The 16,641-nt window shown below is 34.2% G+C and overlaps 1 protein-coding gene across 9 annotated transcripts in view; it reads right to left on the bottom strand.

The window, feature by feature from the left end:
- Positions 1-8,478: 8,478 nt before the first annotated feature.
- LOC118181277 (meiosis inhibitor protein 1-like) overlaps positions 8,479-16,641 on the bottom strand; it is a 223,644-nt gene continuing 215,481 nt past the window's right edge. For 4 of the 9 annotated variants that reach the window (XM_085819592.1, XM_085819594.1, XM_085819596.1 and 1 more), the window contains 2 exons: positions 12,577-12,693; positions 8,479-8,696 (listed from right to left, as the gene is read on the bottom strand). In XM_085819592.1, the coding sequence (XP_085675718.1) occupies positions 8,508-8,696; positions 12,577-12,693 (306 nt within the window). In that variant the 3' untranslated portion in view covers positions 8,479-8,507. Of the gene's footprint in view, positions 8,697-11,744; positions 11,826-12,576; positions 12,694-16,641 lie in introns of those variants that run through there. The other 5 variants (XR_015041844.1, XM_085819595.1, XM_085819597.1 and 2 more) reach the window with 4 other exon arrangements.

Here is a 16,641-nt window from a genome sequence, read left to right as displayed (position 1 = left end):
CTTGGTTACACCTATTACAGATAGGAATAATTAGATAACATTTTTTAATGTGTCCGAATTCATAATAATATAAACATCTTGTTACTCTTTTGTACTCATTTAAGATGTGTATAATTCACCTTAAATAGACTTTTTACTCTTTTGTCGCTTAAGAGTCCGGATATTATAAGTGAACTTCTAGTCTTGATTTTGTACTAAATTTTCGAATTATAACTACCATTTAAAATTTTTATTTAGAGATTCCAACAATTAAATTTTTAAATCATCATTAAGTAATGACAGATTCACATTATAAATTATAACCTTTGGATTTATTTTTATTGTTAATTTCACTTTAAAATCCTTCTTCAGGTTTGCATTTTCAGCAGTAGCTTAGGGTACCAATTTTCAATTGATTCGGAGAGATAATTTTGACTAGTTTTCTTTTTCATTTGTTCCAATGTTTGACCTTTTTTCTTTAGAGTATCTTAATGTAACATAATCTGGTTCATTTTTTCTGTTAATTTTTTATCTGCATCGAGATATAGATGTTATTTTATCTGCATAGGTCGGTTTATGCTGTTTTTCATTATCATCTAAGGAAGTATGCCTTATTTCTTTTCTTTCAATCCACCTTTCAATTCAGTATTTTCTATTAAAACATCTGTTGTTATATTTTGTAATTTTTGAAAAATCTGTCTGACCTTATTTTTCGCACTTTTACTCACTTTCTATGCGGGATTATCCAATACTCCTAGCTCTCTCGCATGATCATAGGAAAAGGACAGTGCATTTTCAGCGATGTATGATTCCATTAAATCTGAAACACCTGATAATTTTTTAGGGCAGGATTTTTGTCTTCAACTTTGTCTTCAGTTTTATCCTTGTTTATTTCCGTGTTTTGTCTTACTTCTTCTCTTTTTTTCATCCGCCATCCTCCTCCTCGGGTTTTTACTGGGGAATGCTTTCGCTTATTTAGGTTATCGTCTAAAAGAACCATCGGACTATGGCAAGATAAGACACTCATGGTTGAAGTTTGCAGCGGAAGCTCTCAATGTAGCTCATAAAACTTTACTCTCAGTTAAAATTAACTTCTTCCAGGGATTCATCTGAAGTAAATGGCTAAAGAAATTTTCGAATAAAAAAAGTTTCTGAACAACCCAAGGTGAACCTCTTATTAAAATTTTAAATGATTCATTTTGCATTCATTACTTTATAATATAATGCTGTTTTTAATGCATTAAAAACAAAAGTATTTTGAACCATTTATTATAAACTTATTTTGATTTAAATCGCATGAAAAGATCACCTATAGCATAATTAAGAAGATACTAAAATTTATATTAGATTCAGATTAACGGTACTTAGTACCTTTTCCTGGGCCATTGTTGATAGCAAATAAGTCAATGTAAAAAAAAAAAAAAAAAAAAAAAAAAAATGGAATGCACTGTACGAATATTTTGCTTTTAATTTACTAAAGTATTTGATTGTTTCATTTGTGATAATTTATTCATTTTCATAAAAGTATTTTAGTCCATAGCAAATTTTCGAGATCGGCAAAAAACTTAAATGATCTGTTACTAGACCGAGATACTCAAGTATTGCTTTCAATCAGTAACAAATATTTCCGAATTAGTAACTTGATGGGACACAGCTCATTATTTTGCGTGCATTTACACTTAAATAGTTATTTTAAGTTTTAAAGTATAAATTGCTTTTAACTAATGAGAAAATAAAGCTAAAACTCTCTCTCTCTCTCTCTCACATACACACACACACACACACATTAAAAAAAAAAAAAAAAATCAGAAAGCATTCAGATTTGACGTCGCACCAAATGAGAGCTCGTTAAAGTTTTTCTGCTCTCATTAAGCATCCCAGGTTACCAGTTTGCTCTTGGATTCACTCCTCCTGCAAACAAAATTGCGGCTTTCAAAATTGAATCGCTCATCAATTGAGATATCTCACCGAAATCTCGCCACGAGTTCTTACACTTAGCTGCAAGTTATACCTTTGTTGAATTAGTGATTAAATTTCGGGAGCCGCTATAGTAAGGAGGTAACCAGTGTTGGCAAACAGTTTTCTATTTCCTCAATCTTTTCTCAGTTTATCATATAATAATAAGTTTCCTTACTAAGATGATTAACAAAGTTTGTAGCCCAAAGGGCGTTAGCCCAGAAAAGCTATTAATTTAGATCTGGTATTTTGTGGCGTTTCACTTTTCAAATTGTTGCCACCAAATATTATTGCTCTGTATTATATTTAAAGAAATTAAATTAAGAATCTGCATAAGTGTATGTATGTTTCTCACATTGTGAAAAACAACGGTACCTAGAGACATCAGATTCTGAATAACGTAGTCCTCCAGACGAATATGGGCACATGGAAACCCGAATTTGGAATTTAGAGTTTGTTTTATTATCTATTTCCTATTTTGTAAAACTTTAACGAATTTTTAATTAACAAATTCCACGATTTGATAGCCAGCAATGCAACACTATACGAAAAAAAAGTATCTCCAGTGTGCGAGACTGTGTATCGGAAATTCTAAAGATATGCTATTTTTCAATTATCTCGAGATATTGCTGTTGAATTGAATTTTATGGTTTAAGGGGGAAGAACATATTTAATAAATAAAGGTGACACACAAAACGTTAAAAATGTCCCTTTGGGGTAATATAAAATATGAAAACTTTCAGATCTTTTTTAAAATTTTATTTATTTATTTACATTTTTTTGTTAACTTTTCGTGTTATTATTTATTAAACACCAAGCCCTTTCCACATACGCCACATAAAAATTCAGCATCAAAATCACAAATTACGTTAAAAAAAGGCATATCATTAGAGATCCCGATAAAGCGTTAAGCCATGCCATACACATTTTTGTATTTGTTATATTATTCATTTAAAAGTCGCTGCTCGCGAGGCCAGTCACCTGAAACAGTTATAAAAAAAGAATAAAGTATATAATGATTTTAATGAGTCTAGTAGGATAGTTTCATAAAAATATTTAATATTTCTGATTAGATTTCTCATTATTTTAAAGCATTTTTATTTAATTCAGTCATTTAAAAGGTAGAAAAAGTATTCTTAAGCACTGTGTTTCCAGCTTTTAAATCAGTTTGTTACTCAGTAACCTTCCACATCAAATCTGAAAATTAAATAGCTTAGAAAATGGCAATGCTCCGAGGCGTGGAAAATAAAAGTATTTTATTTCTTGCTGTGACAACATTACTTTCAAATAGCCTAGTTTAGTTTATTGAATAAAACTGAACTTACATTTTGCCGAATGGCAAAAATCTGGCAAGTTGAAGAATGAAATACTTGATCTCGAACAGTGTTGCCACTTCTCGATTTCAAATAGCTAATTTAGTCAAACAAAAATTCATTAAAATTTGCAGAAAATCTGAAATAAATAAAAAGTAAATTCGAAATTCAAAATTTGTTCTTAGAGGTGCAAATAACTGTTCGTGTGATTTTATGTGTATTAAAAATTCAATGGCTCTAGGTGGTATCGTTTTTCCACAATGCGAGAAATATACATACGTACATACAAATACATATAATTTTTTATTACTTAATTTTTTTTAAATAATACAGGGCGATAACATTTGGTGGCAATAATTTGAAAAGTGAATCGGACACAAAAATTATATGGACAAAAATGAATTTCGAGACTAACAAACACCTCTGGTGTCAATAAAGACGGATAGAGAAAAATTCTGTTACGAAATCTTCAGCTGCGGTAAGATAGCTTTCCCGCAAGGTTTAGTGTTGCCAGAAATTTACAAGAGAACTCAGGGTTGCCAGATTTGGAGCGAAATCGCCCATTTGGCGACAAAATTGGGCATATGCCATAGACGGATGGAGAACATTTTAGACGAATTCTTACCAGTTTGGCCCAGAATGTTCTCGAAAGCAGCCCCAAAAAAGCTGTAAAAACCCTGCCTATAAGTGGAGTACTAGTCCTATCGCTAGTCTATCGAGTGTTTCGTAGTCGACAGTCGAATTGGTGCATCGAGAATGTGCATCGTTGAGGCTATCGTCGAGTGCATCTCGAGTTGTAGCGTGGAGAGTCTCGAGAGTACGCTCGTCTCGAGAGAACGACCGACCCGAATCGGTAGCTGTACTCTAGAGCTTTGCCGTAAAGCTGTCTTCCCCATTATAGCCTGATAGCTTGAAGACTATGTTGCTGAATGTTTCAGCGTGTTCGTCGTAGTTTTTCGACGACTGTGAACTTATTTTTGGAGCTGTCCTGAGTAAACTGGCTAATAAATTGTGTTTCCCTTCTTCACCAAATGTTGTCTTCAGACACTCCAAATCAACGAACCCGAAAGAACGCAACAATACTAAGGTCATTCCCTTTTCTTCTGCAGTGTGAGTCAAACGTTGCCGGCGTGGTTTTATCTGCAGGTATCTTTTTGATACGCAGATGATGGTTTAATCATTTAAATTCATCACAATAAAATATGTTAAAAAAATCCAAAAGTTTTCAGATTTTAAATTTCGTCCAAAGAGGCCTTTTTTTTTAACGTTCTGTGCGTTACCTTTATTTATTAAATACCATGTTCTTAGCACTTAAACCATAAAATTCAGTTTATTAGCAATATCGCAAAATAATTTTAAAATGAGCCTATCATTAGAATTTCCAATACACAGTTCCGCGCGCTGAAGATGAAAACGTCCCCCCCCCCGTAGAGTGTTGCCATGGCTCGCTTTCAGATCGTTGAGTTTGTTATTAAAAAATTCGTTAAAGTTTTACAAAATATGAAATACATAATAAAACAAATTCCAAATTCGTGCTTCCAAATGCCCATATTTAGGTGGAAACGTACGTGATTCAAAATTGGATAGCTCTAGGTACCGTTGTTTTATGACAATGCCAGAAACATACATACATGTATGCAGATTCTTTGCTATTTAATTTCTTTAAATATAATACAGGGCGATTATATTTGGTGGCAACAATTTGAAAAGTAAATCGGACATTTATAGTGAACCAACGCAAAATGCCAAAATGAAAATAAAAAAAATGAAGGACTAGGGGTCCTTGAGGGTAAATAAAAAATTGAGCAGCTAAAAATAGGATGAATGAAAATTGAAACTTACCCTACAAAATAGTATAGATGATATTACACTCCATATCTTACTGCAGATGATCAGTCTTTCGATTAGTGATGACAAGAAAATGATAAGGAATTAAATTTGTATAAAACAGTTGTTACTGTACACACTTTTAGAAGCATCATCTGTTGATGACTTGTGTTATGAGGCGAAAGGGAATTTTAGAAATCCAGTTCTTTAAACCCTTGCATCCCATGTATACACTAGTCGATATCTGCTTTATAAATTGCTAAAATCCGTGTATCCTTTAATGGATACATGATAGCATAAAACAAAATGTAACCACACACATCAAACATTGTGATTTATTACACTGGGATTAAAATTCGTACATACACGATCTAGAATGAATTATAAGAATTGTTAGATTACATATTTTCATGATATTGTTCAAAATCTTCCCAGGTACAAAATGATTTTTGACATATGTTATATAGACCCACCAGCGGCCGAGCGGTAAAAGCCACTGAACATTAGTAGGTCGTTCCGGGTTCGAGTCCCGACGAACGGGCTGGTTGCAAGAGATTTTTCGCGGTTTTCCCCATGTGTAATGTGAATATAAGCCACTTGCCCTAAAAGAGACCTCCACGAGGCATTCTCCCCTTTCCGTGTAGTGCCTACGGCGCGAAGTACGTAATAAGTAAAAAAGACATACATTATTATGTATGGATAGTTAGTTTAGTTATTTTTATTTATGTTACAGCATACCTAACATCTATTTCGCTTTCTTTTTTAACCTTCCAAGGTATCAACAAGTGCATGTATTTTTATTTCCTTTTATGAAGTAAAGGAAGTACTGCAATCGTGAAAATTTTCGGGTATCATATTTCAATGAAAATATGCAATTTAAGGATGTTTTTGCGTGACATCTGTATGTAAAGATGGAATAAAGGACTCTTTTTTCCCAAACGGGTTATAAAATTGATTTAAAATGGATTCGGGAGAGACTTTTTCGTGACGTCTGTACGTACTTATTTCACATAACTCAATAACGAGTAGCCTCAGTACGTTGAAATTTTGTATATAAGACTGCTACAACATGTAGTTGTGCACCTACCTTTTTGTTTGCGATCGGCTGTACCAAAAATATATATGTATATAAAACAACAATACAATTTTTTAAAATCTAATATAATCATATCTAGTATTTTCGCGCATTAAGTTGCTGCAAAATATCAGCAAAGACATAAAGTAAGAAATTTAGAACCAATTTTACGAGAACCAAAATTTGAAATTCATCAGTAATACGATTCATAAAATTCAATAATTGTAAAAAATAATCTAATGAACGTTAAAACTAAAGATTTTAAACAAGTAATACTCTAATTTAAAAAAAAATCAATGAAACTTAAAGAAAAATGAACAAAACAAAAGAGGAATTCAATCAACTTCAATGCTACTTCGTTAGGAGAAGGAACATTGAAATCAATTGAAATCGCTCTTCCACAAAAACATCCTTGCTTTTCTGTATCCAGTATTAGCCGATGAACCATTCTAATGTATATTAATTATAACAGTTCACCCGAAAATTCTGGCCCCTCCTCAAAGCAAGGTGAAAACAAAGTAAATTCTAAACATAATTCGTTTTTACAAAGCGTACTCAATCCAAAGAATTGAAACCGAAAGTGAAATAATAAAATACTTTAGTTTAAATTTCAGATCAAAATTTTACCTTTAAACAAAGAGAGCTTGTTACTCGGCTCCTTGATCTCAATTTTTTTTTTATTTTTTATTTTTACATATTGGTAAATTGTGCCTTTTTTTGCTTTCAAAATGATTGAATTATATTGTTCTTATCTACTGGTTAAGGTTTTTATGCCTTTAGTTAATCTGTATGCAATAGTTGTAGAACTATGAACAATTTAAAAGTTGCTTGAGTGCGGCTAAGCCTAACTTTTTGACCACAGCAGCCGTATTTGTTTATATTTGAAACTTAGCAGAATAGTGACCTTCAGTGACTTTTTGCCCAGTGGGACCAAAAGTAAATTTTCAATTTTGTGCATCGAAAAATCTGCCTTTTTACCCCTGGCGGATTGTGTAGAAACTCTAATTTTAATTATAAAAATTGTCTTTTTAATTGTTTTAACTGTATTTGGTGTTTTATATTTTTCAAATTTTAATACAGATATTTCGAGGTTTTATGTATTTTTGGCTTGCCGCGAAGTGAGAACTGAATTAGTTGAATGAGAAATATATCTAATGAAATCTGAAGAAATAAGTTTAAAATGAAATGCAGGAAAATTGCGTATAATTTAATATTCTGTACAAGGAAGTCACGTGATGTGCACATCATATTTTTATTATTGTACTCATCTTTTAGTTTATAAGGTATTTCTCCCGCTTTCTTACCGTTCCTTCGTGGTGTGGTGGTCTGCACACTGGGCGCGTATTCCAGAGATTCGTGGTTCGATTCCCGGAAAAGGCATTGCTCATTTTTCATATCTCTTGCTTCTAAAATACGTAATGTCTCTACAGTGGCGTCCGAATTAAAAGGGTGGTGGATGATGATTCTCCGCACCCGAGGATTTGGCGATTGGGTCCCCTAAAACCGCAGTCGCCCTTTAAAAGGGGGAGTACACAATGTACGTCTCCTGGCTTCTTAGCATGCCTTCGTCGTGTGGTGGTCTGCACACTGGGCGCGTATTCCAGAGGTCCGTGATTCGATTCCCGGCGAAGGCATGGATCATTTTCCATCTCTCTTGCTTCCAAAATACCCAATGTCTCTACAAGTTCTGCGTAGTTATAAACAGGGAACAAATCTGGGTTTACAGCGTACGCAAAGGCAGCTAGCTAAGCTCCCTATGGGATGCAAGAGGTTAAAAGGTAGTTTAGATTCACTTTTTTTTGTCAAATATACATTTCTTGAGTAAAATCAGAATAGCCCACTTAATTAGGTCTGATTCTAAAGATCTACTTTAAAATTCATAATTAAAAATACTTAAGTTCACAATCTTTTTTACAGAAACTGATGATCTTTGAAATAATGGACCTACTTTTCAAACACAGTTTAAAGATTCACCCATATAAGGTAATTTCTCCTCTTTAATTTTTATCATTTCCATGAGTAATGACAAAATTTCACTTAATTTGGTTTAATTACAATATCACTCGTTTTTGGAGTCGTTTCATTATCTCGAGATATTGTTATATTACTATTTCTGAATAGTGACTAAGAAACAAACACTGATGCGTTTGGAAGACACTGACGATTTAGACTTATTTTTCCAAATAAAGTGTTTTTGTTTGAAATGCGTATGCTGTTACTTACAAAATATGTAGCACGAAAATATATTTCATATTAATTACGATAATAAGCTGTGCATGTATACATTATAGATGTGAATGTATACATGTGTTCGTTATAGAAGAGAAATACGAAAAAAACAGTTTTATTAAATTTCTTTAAATTTTCGTCTTATCTGCCGTAGCATCTAATATATAACGTTCCACTTGAGACACCAGGTTTTCGTTTTCCTCCTCTTTTCCTCCTTTATCTTCATGTCGAGTGTTCCTTGAAATTTCATCTAAAATATTTTTCAATTCAGTTTTCTTTTCTTTTGAAATATACTTCTTGTAAATACCATTATGAAGCTAGAAAAATATTAAAAGAAAAGTCTAATGCTAGTTTTCAGGGAAAAAATGTAAATTTATGCAAGTTTTAAATAAAATAATAATAATTATTATATATATAGAGAGAGGGTGTACCGTAAATGTTGCGACAAACATCTTAGGGGAAGTAGGGCACATGGTATGGATTACGAATTGCATAAGAACCCTTGCCCAGAAACGTCACTGTACGCCGCCAGGGGGTTCTCTACAGGAGAGTGCTGATGGAAAGTGAGGATTGCCTCATTCGAGCGGTAGCCACCATACAAAGAGCATGGAACGCTTGTAGATATGTACTTAGTGTATGGAATAGATGGAGGTAATGCACAAGCCGCTGCACACATTTATTGAGAACGCTTCACCGCAGACATCAACCACACCACAGTTTGTTTGCACCTCTGCATCAAAATTTGTGCGACTACAGGTTAGGACTCAGTTTAGTCTGGATGTTCGTAGCCATTTGAACCGCTCATTCCCGCATCGACGGATTGGGTGTGGTAAGTGTGGGGGTCAGAACCAGTTTCCTGACCTCCACACTTACCGAATTTATCCAGCCTTGATTTCTTTTTGTGAGAAGCCATCAAAAATGTCGTGCACCACGTTCCTGTTCTGTCTGAAATGGATCTCGTGGCAAGCCTCGCCTGCGCAGCCACGAGAAACTCTTGATGAGTCAAAAGTCAAAGAAACTCTTGATGTGTTTGAACATGTTGGGCAATCATTGGTCCGTCGGTGTCAGGCATGTTTGGCGTCTGATGGTGTTGTAACATTCAGACTGTTGAAACACTGTTTGATTAATTTGAAACATTTATTAGATATGAATACAATCTCTTGTTTCCTTTCCCATCTTCTACCTCTGCTACCACTTGCCCCTGACATTTCCGGGTCTAGGTTCCTATGCAATTCTTAATCCTTATGATGTGCCCTACCTTCCCTAGAAGTTTCTCACAACATTTACGGTACATCCTGTATATAAAGAAATATACTGAAATCGTGAGCGGTGTCACCTCAATGAGTTGCTATTGTCGCCCACTCAAATTCGAGTGGATGCGTAGAAGTTTTCGCTACGTTACAGTAAGCTCTCGCTTAATACAGTTAATTAATCCTGGCAAAATAATATGTTAAATGAAAAAGTCCATAAGCAGTTGCACCTACTCATCCCGAGTGTAAAAACGTTTTCTGAAACTTTTGCGACTTCTTTTTATTTTGGGAATGTTTTTTTTTCTGTGAACAAATTTATCATTATAGTACTCATACGCTTGTTGTCGATCAGTGTTAACAAATAATAACAAATCATTAGAATTTCACAAATTTAATTAATAATTCCTTCACACTGGAAAAGTCTGTCATTTGAAGCCTAATTTACATCCATTAGCGATGTTTTTGTTGATATATGTGAATAAGTATTAGCTTTATTTCTTTCAATAATGACTGACCGATGTTCCACCGACAGTGGAAATACATGGTATTTTAAATAAAAAATAGCCCGCAGTCAAGGTATATGAACTACAGAAACGTTTAACTAAAACAGAGTTAAATGGAAAATGACTGCACAATGTTTCATATTAGTTGTTTTTTTATTATATTCTGTTTTCACCAGGGCCGTTCCGAGCGGGGGTGCAGCGCGTAAAACTACGCGGGCTGCGAAATCAGGGGCGGCCGGACTGTCGCGATATCACGCCTAAATATTTTAAATTCATTGTAAGTACTTTGTCATATGTAAGTACTTTTAATACAGTTTGTCATATGTAAGTACTTAGTGAATGCGAAATAAAAATTTTATTAATCCTTGAGCATTTTGTTTAAAATTTGGGGGCAGCAATCTTAGGAAAGTACGCGGTCTGCCAATGGCCTAGGAACGGCTCTGGTTTTTGTAGTGTTATATATATTTAATTATAGCAATATTATGTACTATTATTTTACTACCATATCTTTTAAATTTGTTTTTGTGAACCGTAAAGTTGAAATGAAATAAAAAGGGCAATGAAAAGGAAATGAGATAAAACGAAATAGTATATGCAGACGCTCCTCACTTTACGAACTTTTCACAGATGTGAGCAAATCTGTTCTAAAAGAGTGCAATTTGTACCGAATCGAAAAGAAAATATACAAACACTCATGTACGATGTCATATAGTGCTACCTTCTTATTTATGATTATTAAAGGCGTCCATCCGGGATAGTGGTTAGTGACTCTGACCGCCGTACCGAAGCGCCTGGGTTTGAATCCCGGAAAGCGCATGGATTTTGTAAATGTACATTGTCTATACGGATTGGGGGCACTCTAAATATGCGTCGAGCCGAAAGTCCTCTCAAGAGTTTGGTGGTAGGGGAAAAGGTGTGGATGATCCTCGGACCCGTCCTCTTAGAACTTACTGGCGATATATTAACTAGTATTGGCTTTACTATATCCGATTCAATTCTGATAGTAAATTGTCAACAATGACTTCGACTTAACTCTTTTAAATCAAGTTATAACTTCGAAAATGAATTAGTCAATACATTGTATGCAATATGTCTTAGTGTCGCACTCTAACTGCACAAAAAATGAGCACTGATTAAGTACATTCATCTGTCACCCCCTTTGGCGGTGGAGACTGATGGTTAGTAGATTTTTCCACTGAGCAGGCATTATTTCGTTTGGTCTTTGCCTTAGGTACCTTCTTGGTGGTGTTACGGTGTGCCCTCTCTCAAAAATTGGGGGCGGAACTGAACTAAAGCAACACGGTGTTGGCTAAAGTCGGGCGAATATGGTGCTCAAGGCAGTTACCAACGAAAGGCCATTTGACTCCTTGCCACGATGAATGTCGTGGGTTTGTGCTGACCATTGTCAGACAAGTAAGACCGGTAACAACAATAACAACGACGGTTCAAAAGAAAACCAGTACACAAAGTTTAGACCCTTGTTTTCTCAAAACACTTCAGAAATTACTGATGCTGACCCATCCTTCCATCTTTCACCCCGCCATCTCCTCGCAAACGACCCTTTTACTTTTCGATGAAAACTCATCAGAGATTGATTCAGACATGAACTCACCCTTGCAAATGTAAAGATTTAACACTAGCATCATCTTCTCCCCACCGACACGTGCCTCAAAGACGACAATCCAAGGACGTCCTATATAGAAAAAAAAAAAAAAAAATTATTTACTTTATTTGCCGGCATATAAGACGCACCCCTTTTTATACACATTTTTGATCGATAAAACTTTATTACTGATCATTATAATGAATTTACGGTATCTTATATATATGCGGCTTAAGTGTCTGTTTATCGCCGATAGTTTATTGGTTGCTTGCGTAAATGTACTAGCCAATGGGGTAAAGTTGCCACGGTATAGTCCATATACACTGATACCATACATGCAGTTATCATTGTTTTAATTAAATTATCATGGTATTTAAGAACATTTAAATATTTTTAATTCATACAATTGTTACTTATTATGCATTTAACTATATTTACATATGAATTACATAGAAACTTGCAAACCTTGGGAAATTAAAGGAGACGAAACCAACTAATGAGTCGTGTGTAGTACATCTCATCAAGTAGGTTTACCCAAACTCCTATGCTAAATATCCTTTCGCGTAAAGAGTTTAAAAATGTGCCCGATTTTATTCCGACATTTTATTTTAATCTTGAAATGGTTTACAACTGAACGCAAGAGTTCGTGAATTCCTGTTCAAGAGTTCGTGAAAGAACGGACGTAAAATTAACGGACATCGTTAGGAATAACAGCAGAAAATCTAGCAACATTTTAGAAACATATTCATACGAATGGTCGTTCGAAATATAGCTTGTTCTGAAAGCGAAGAGCGTCTGTACTTTTAATGAAAGTTTACATGAAAAGCGTATTAAAATTTACTTTCAGGGCGCAAGCTCGTTGTCCTTCATTCCATTCAGAACTTGAATTTATTAACTTGTCGGTCACTTGGTGAACGATTCCAACTAGAGCGATGTTTTCATTCTGGGAGCCAAACCACTGTCAAATAATAAGTGATATTTTTAGAAATATCTTACCAACATAATTTGTTATGTATATTTAGTTTGTCATCAGAAAAACAAAAACAAAATATAGTTTTTGCATATTAATTTTTGAAACATTTAAAAAGAAACTGAAGGATCTCGTTTGTAGTTTTAAAGAAGAAATACTTTAAGAGTTTTATTCCTGAATAACATACGATGTGTTTAGGAAATTTCTGATCACATCGTATGAAAATTTAAGTTTTAAAAACAAATATATAACGAGCACGCTATAAGCAAATATCTTAAAAATTATTCTGAATTTTAAGTTTAAAAAATATAACAAGCACGCTATAAGCAAATATCTTAAAAATTAATGTGGTAATATAATTCAAGAAATTAACAGAATCACATATTTTTCTTGTATTTAAAATGTGTAATTTTATCGAGCACAAAGAAAGAATTACCGGTTTCATTACGGAAGCGAAGTACCGTATATATTCCGGCATATAACGCGGACTTTGGATACAAAAAAATAAGAACGAAATTTACGGGTGAGCGTTATACCCCGGGTATAAAAATGATAGATATAAGAACAAGGAATGAGCATAAAAAATTAGATTTATACGTGTACCTAAATGATGTTCATTTAAAAGAAATGACATACTATGAACTTAAAAATTTTCATTATTGGATAACAGGAAAAGTTCGTCATCTTCGTCTTCCGTTATATGTTCGGGCACATCATCGAATTCTGTTTCATCTTCACCATCATTGCTACTATAATCCATAAATAAATAATCATCATCTGTCCCATCTTCCAATAAACCAAACATTCTTCCTGCAACACGATTTCCATTTCCTTTCGCAAACTGAATGAGTTTGCATTTGAAAACAGTACTGTGTTGTTTCGTTTGGCAAGAGCCATATTTACTACTAAAAGGAACACTAGATCAACTGTATTTCAATTAGAGCAAATGCGATTTACTAAGGCTTTCTATGTTCACATCAAAATCATGGCTTCAAATGACTACAGAAAGGAAAAACATCCGATTCCTAAATCCCTGAATTCTTTCGAGTTGGAAGGTCATTCTTGCCCTACATTCTGCCCCCTTTATTCAAAACCCTAGAATAATATTCTTTCGAACAGCTGCATTGAATACAACCCACCCTCTTCACAGGCATATTTACTCTCTCAAGCATTTAACCCAAACGCATATTGTTCCCCTTATCGCTTGTCAGTTCGGTATACAATTGTTCGAAAGGCTAGGGCAAATCTTCAAATAAGTGACCTCAGAAGATAAAAGTATTTCATATGTGTATATTTTAGGTTTCTTCGTGAAGAATTCGGTGCGCGTTATACAGCTAATATTATAAGGTATTTCTCCCACTTTCCTAGCGTCCTTCGTGGTGTAGTGGTTCTGCACACTGAGCCGGTATTTCAGAGGTCCGTGGTTCGATTCCCGGCGAAGGCGATTGCTGTTTTTCATCTTTTCTGCTTCTAATTAACCTAATGTCTCTACAATATAATTTACAGACCTCTGGTTCGATTCCTTTACCTTATCCTTCATGTTCACTAATGCAATATAAATCTTCATTTGTGGGATTTTCGATCTTTCTTACAGCTAATTAATTTTGCTGCTAATGTTATCACTGTATTTTTTCAATTCAATTCAATTCATTTTCATTCATTCATTGTCTTCAACACTAATTGGCCGCGTTTTCATGAGCTTATTAAAGTGCGTTTTTGTAAACCGCAGAAAGAATCGTGCTAGAATACAAACTCTATATTCATTCGAAAGAAAATGAGACGAAGAGTTTGACTTAACTCCAAATAAGTTTGGGTTAACTCCAAATAAGTTGGGTTTTTTTAGTTTTCCATTTTCAACAAAGCGAATAAGTAAACTTCATATATTTGTAATACATTTGTCTCTTAAACCTAATTTGGGCAACAGTGACAGTTTTATTGTTTATTGTGTATGCATATCCAAACAATGTAAGATATTTTGATAATTTAACTCCCAATATCTGAAATATAACACATAGTTCTGACTTTAACTTGCTTTAATATTATTGCAATTCAAAATTTTGCATGCTCCATTTTTTACACTGTTGCAATTGTTTCTGTTTTCACATTATTTTAACTTTAATAGCATACTAAATTAATATTTTACAACAGTTGAATCACATCTAACTTAAATGAAATTTTACCAGGATTAAATTGGTTTTAAACAATATTTATTAGGCAATATTTTAATAATGATTTTATAACAAACAATAATTATTATATAAGTTTTTAATTGCAGTTTTAACATGCAGTATCTCTATTGCTAATCTAATGATTGATTCTACTAACCAATCATACAATAATCTATATTGATTTCGACTATTACAACTCTTATTTTTCTGGCGCTAATTGTTGTCCTTATTGTGTACTGAATTGTAGTAGAGTGTTCAGTTACATATATATTTACTTCAACTAATACTTTGTGACATTTTAATTATACCCGTCAACCTATTTCAGCTGAGCTTGACTCTGTAACCCTTCTCTTTTATATTGTTGCTATACAATAACTGCATGATAACCTACATACAGAGCTTACTTTGATCACTGACGTCTAATATACAAGGTGTGACATACACACACACAAAGAAAAACGAGACTATGTATGTAGCTTCAAAACAGCGTGAAGTTGGAAACAACTATTTGGGTGACATCATGCCACACACCTTCTCTTATACATGTGGCCAGTTTTGACTTAAGCGACCACCCCAGTGGGTAGTACTGCGTCATTGAGTGAACACGTGCAACTGCATTCTGCCGGAAAAATATCTAATGTAAAAACTGAACAGCGAAATCAACATCAAGTTTCTTGCGATACTTAAGAAGTCAGCCTCGGAGAGAACATTTTCAAATGTTTCAAATCTTATGGAGATGAAACGTTGTCTCATGCACGTGTGTTTGAATGGCATAAGCGGTTTTAAGAGAAAGGGACAGTGTGGAAGATGATTTGGGAAAAAAATTAGGAAAAAAAAAGGCCATAGTTGTGGAGTGATGGATGGCTGTTGCACCAGGACAATGCAGCCGCTCACACGCACTTATCTGTCAAACAGTTTCTGACCAGCAAAAACATTACTGTGATGGGGCATCCTCTTTATTCATCTGATTTGGCTCCATGCGATTTTTTATTTCCTAAAGTTAAATCTTACTTAAAGGGAACCTATTTTACTTCAGCTGAAGAAGTTCAGGCAAAAATGGAGAATCTCCTGAAAGGGCCTTCCAAAAACCTCGTTGCAGAACTGTTACCAGCAACGGCAGCATCGAACGCAGAAGTGTGTGAATGCTGAAGGGAACTCTTTTGAAGGTGATAATGTTACGGAGAACTTATTCTGTAAGTACAATGATTTATCGGACCAGTCTCGTTTCTTTTGTGTCATACCTTGTATTATTGCTGATGCTTCTCCGACTTTCAACCCAGTATCCTATGCAACATCAAATTAATGCTCCCGTGCCCTGTCCTTAAGTTCAACTTAATCAAATTTCTCTTCTAATACCTCTTCAGCTTTGATTCAAGCAACTTATCAAACAAGGGTATTTCAAGAATATTAGATCTATTCAATAACTATAGTAACAAAGTCATTTGCTTTCTTATCGATAGAAAAGTTACTCACAAAATCAATAATCTGCAGGAAGTTTTTGAACAGTAGCAGGAACGTTTTCCTCCCAAAAAGAACTCACTTAAGTGCACCTTAATAATAAAGGAACCCAAACCTAGAAAAGCTAGCAATTGCTTTTGGGGTACTTCCTTCAGAAGTTGTTGGAGACCTTGTAAGGTATATTTTAATTTTTCTAACAGTTACTTTAATTTCGACATGCTTCCCTATCGATTCTTGTTTCCACTTACAACTCCCTACCAGAATGAGTTTTGACAATCGCGTCGAATGCAAATGAGTTAGAACTAGTGTT

This window comes from Stegodyphus dumicola, chromosome 6 (assembly GCF_044657685.1).
Source record: "Stegodyphus dumicola isolate Sdum_Otavi_A_Nest chromosome 6, ASM4465768v1".
Taxonomy (NCBI): Eukaryota; Metazoa; Arthropoda; class Arachnida; order Araneae; family Eresidae; genus Stegodyphus; species Stegodyphus dumicola.
This window is presented reverse-complemented; position numbering and strand designations above follow the sequence as displayed.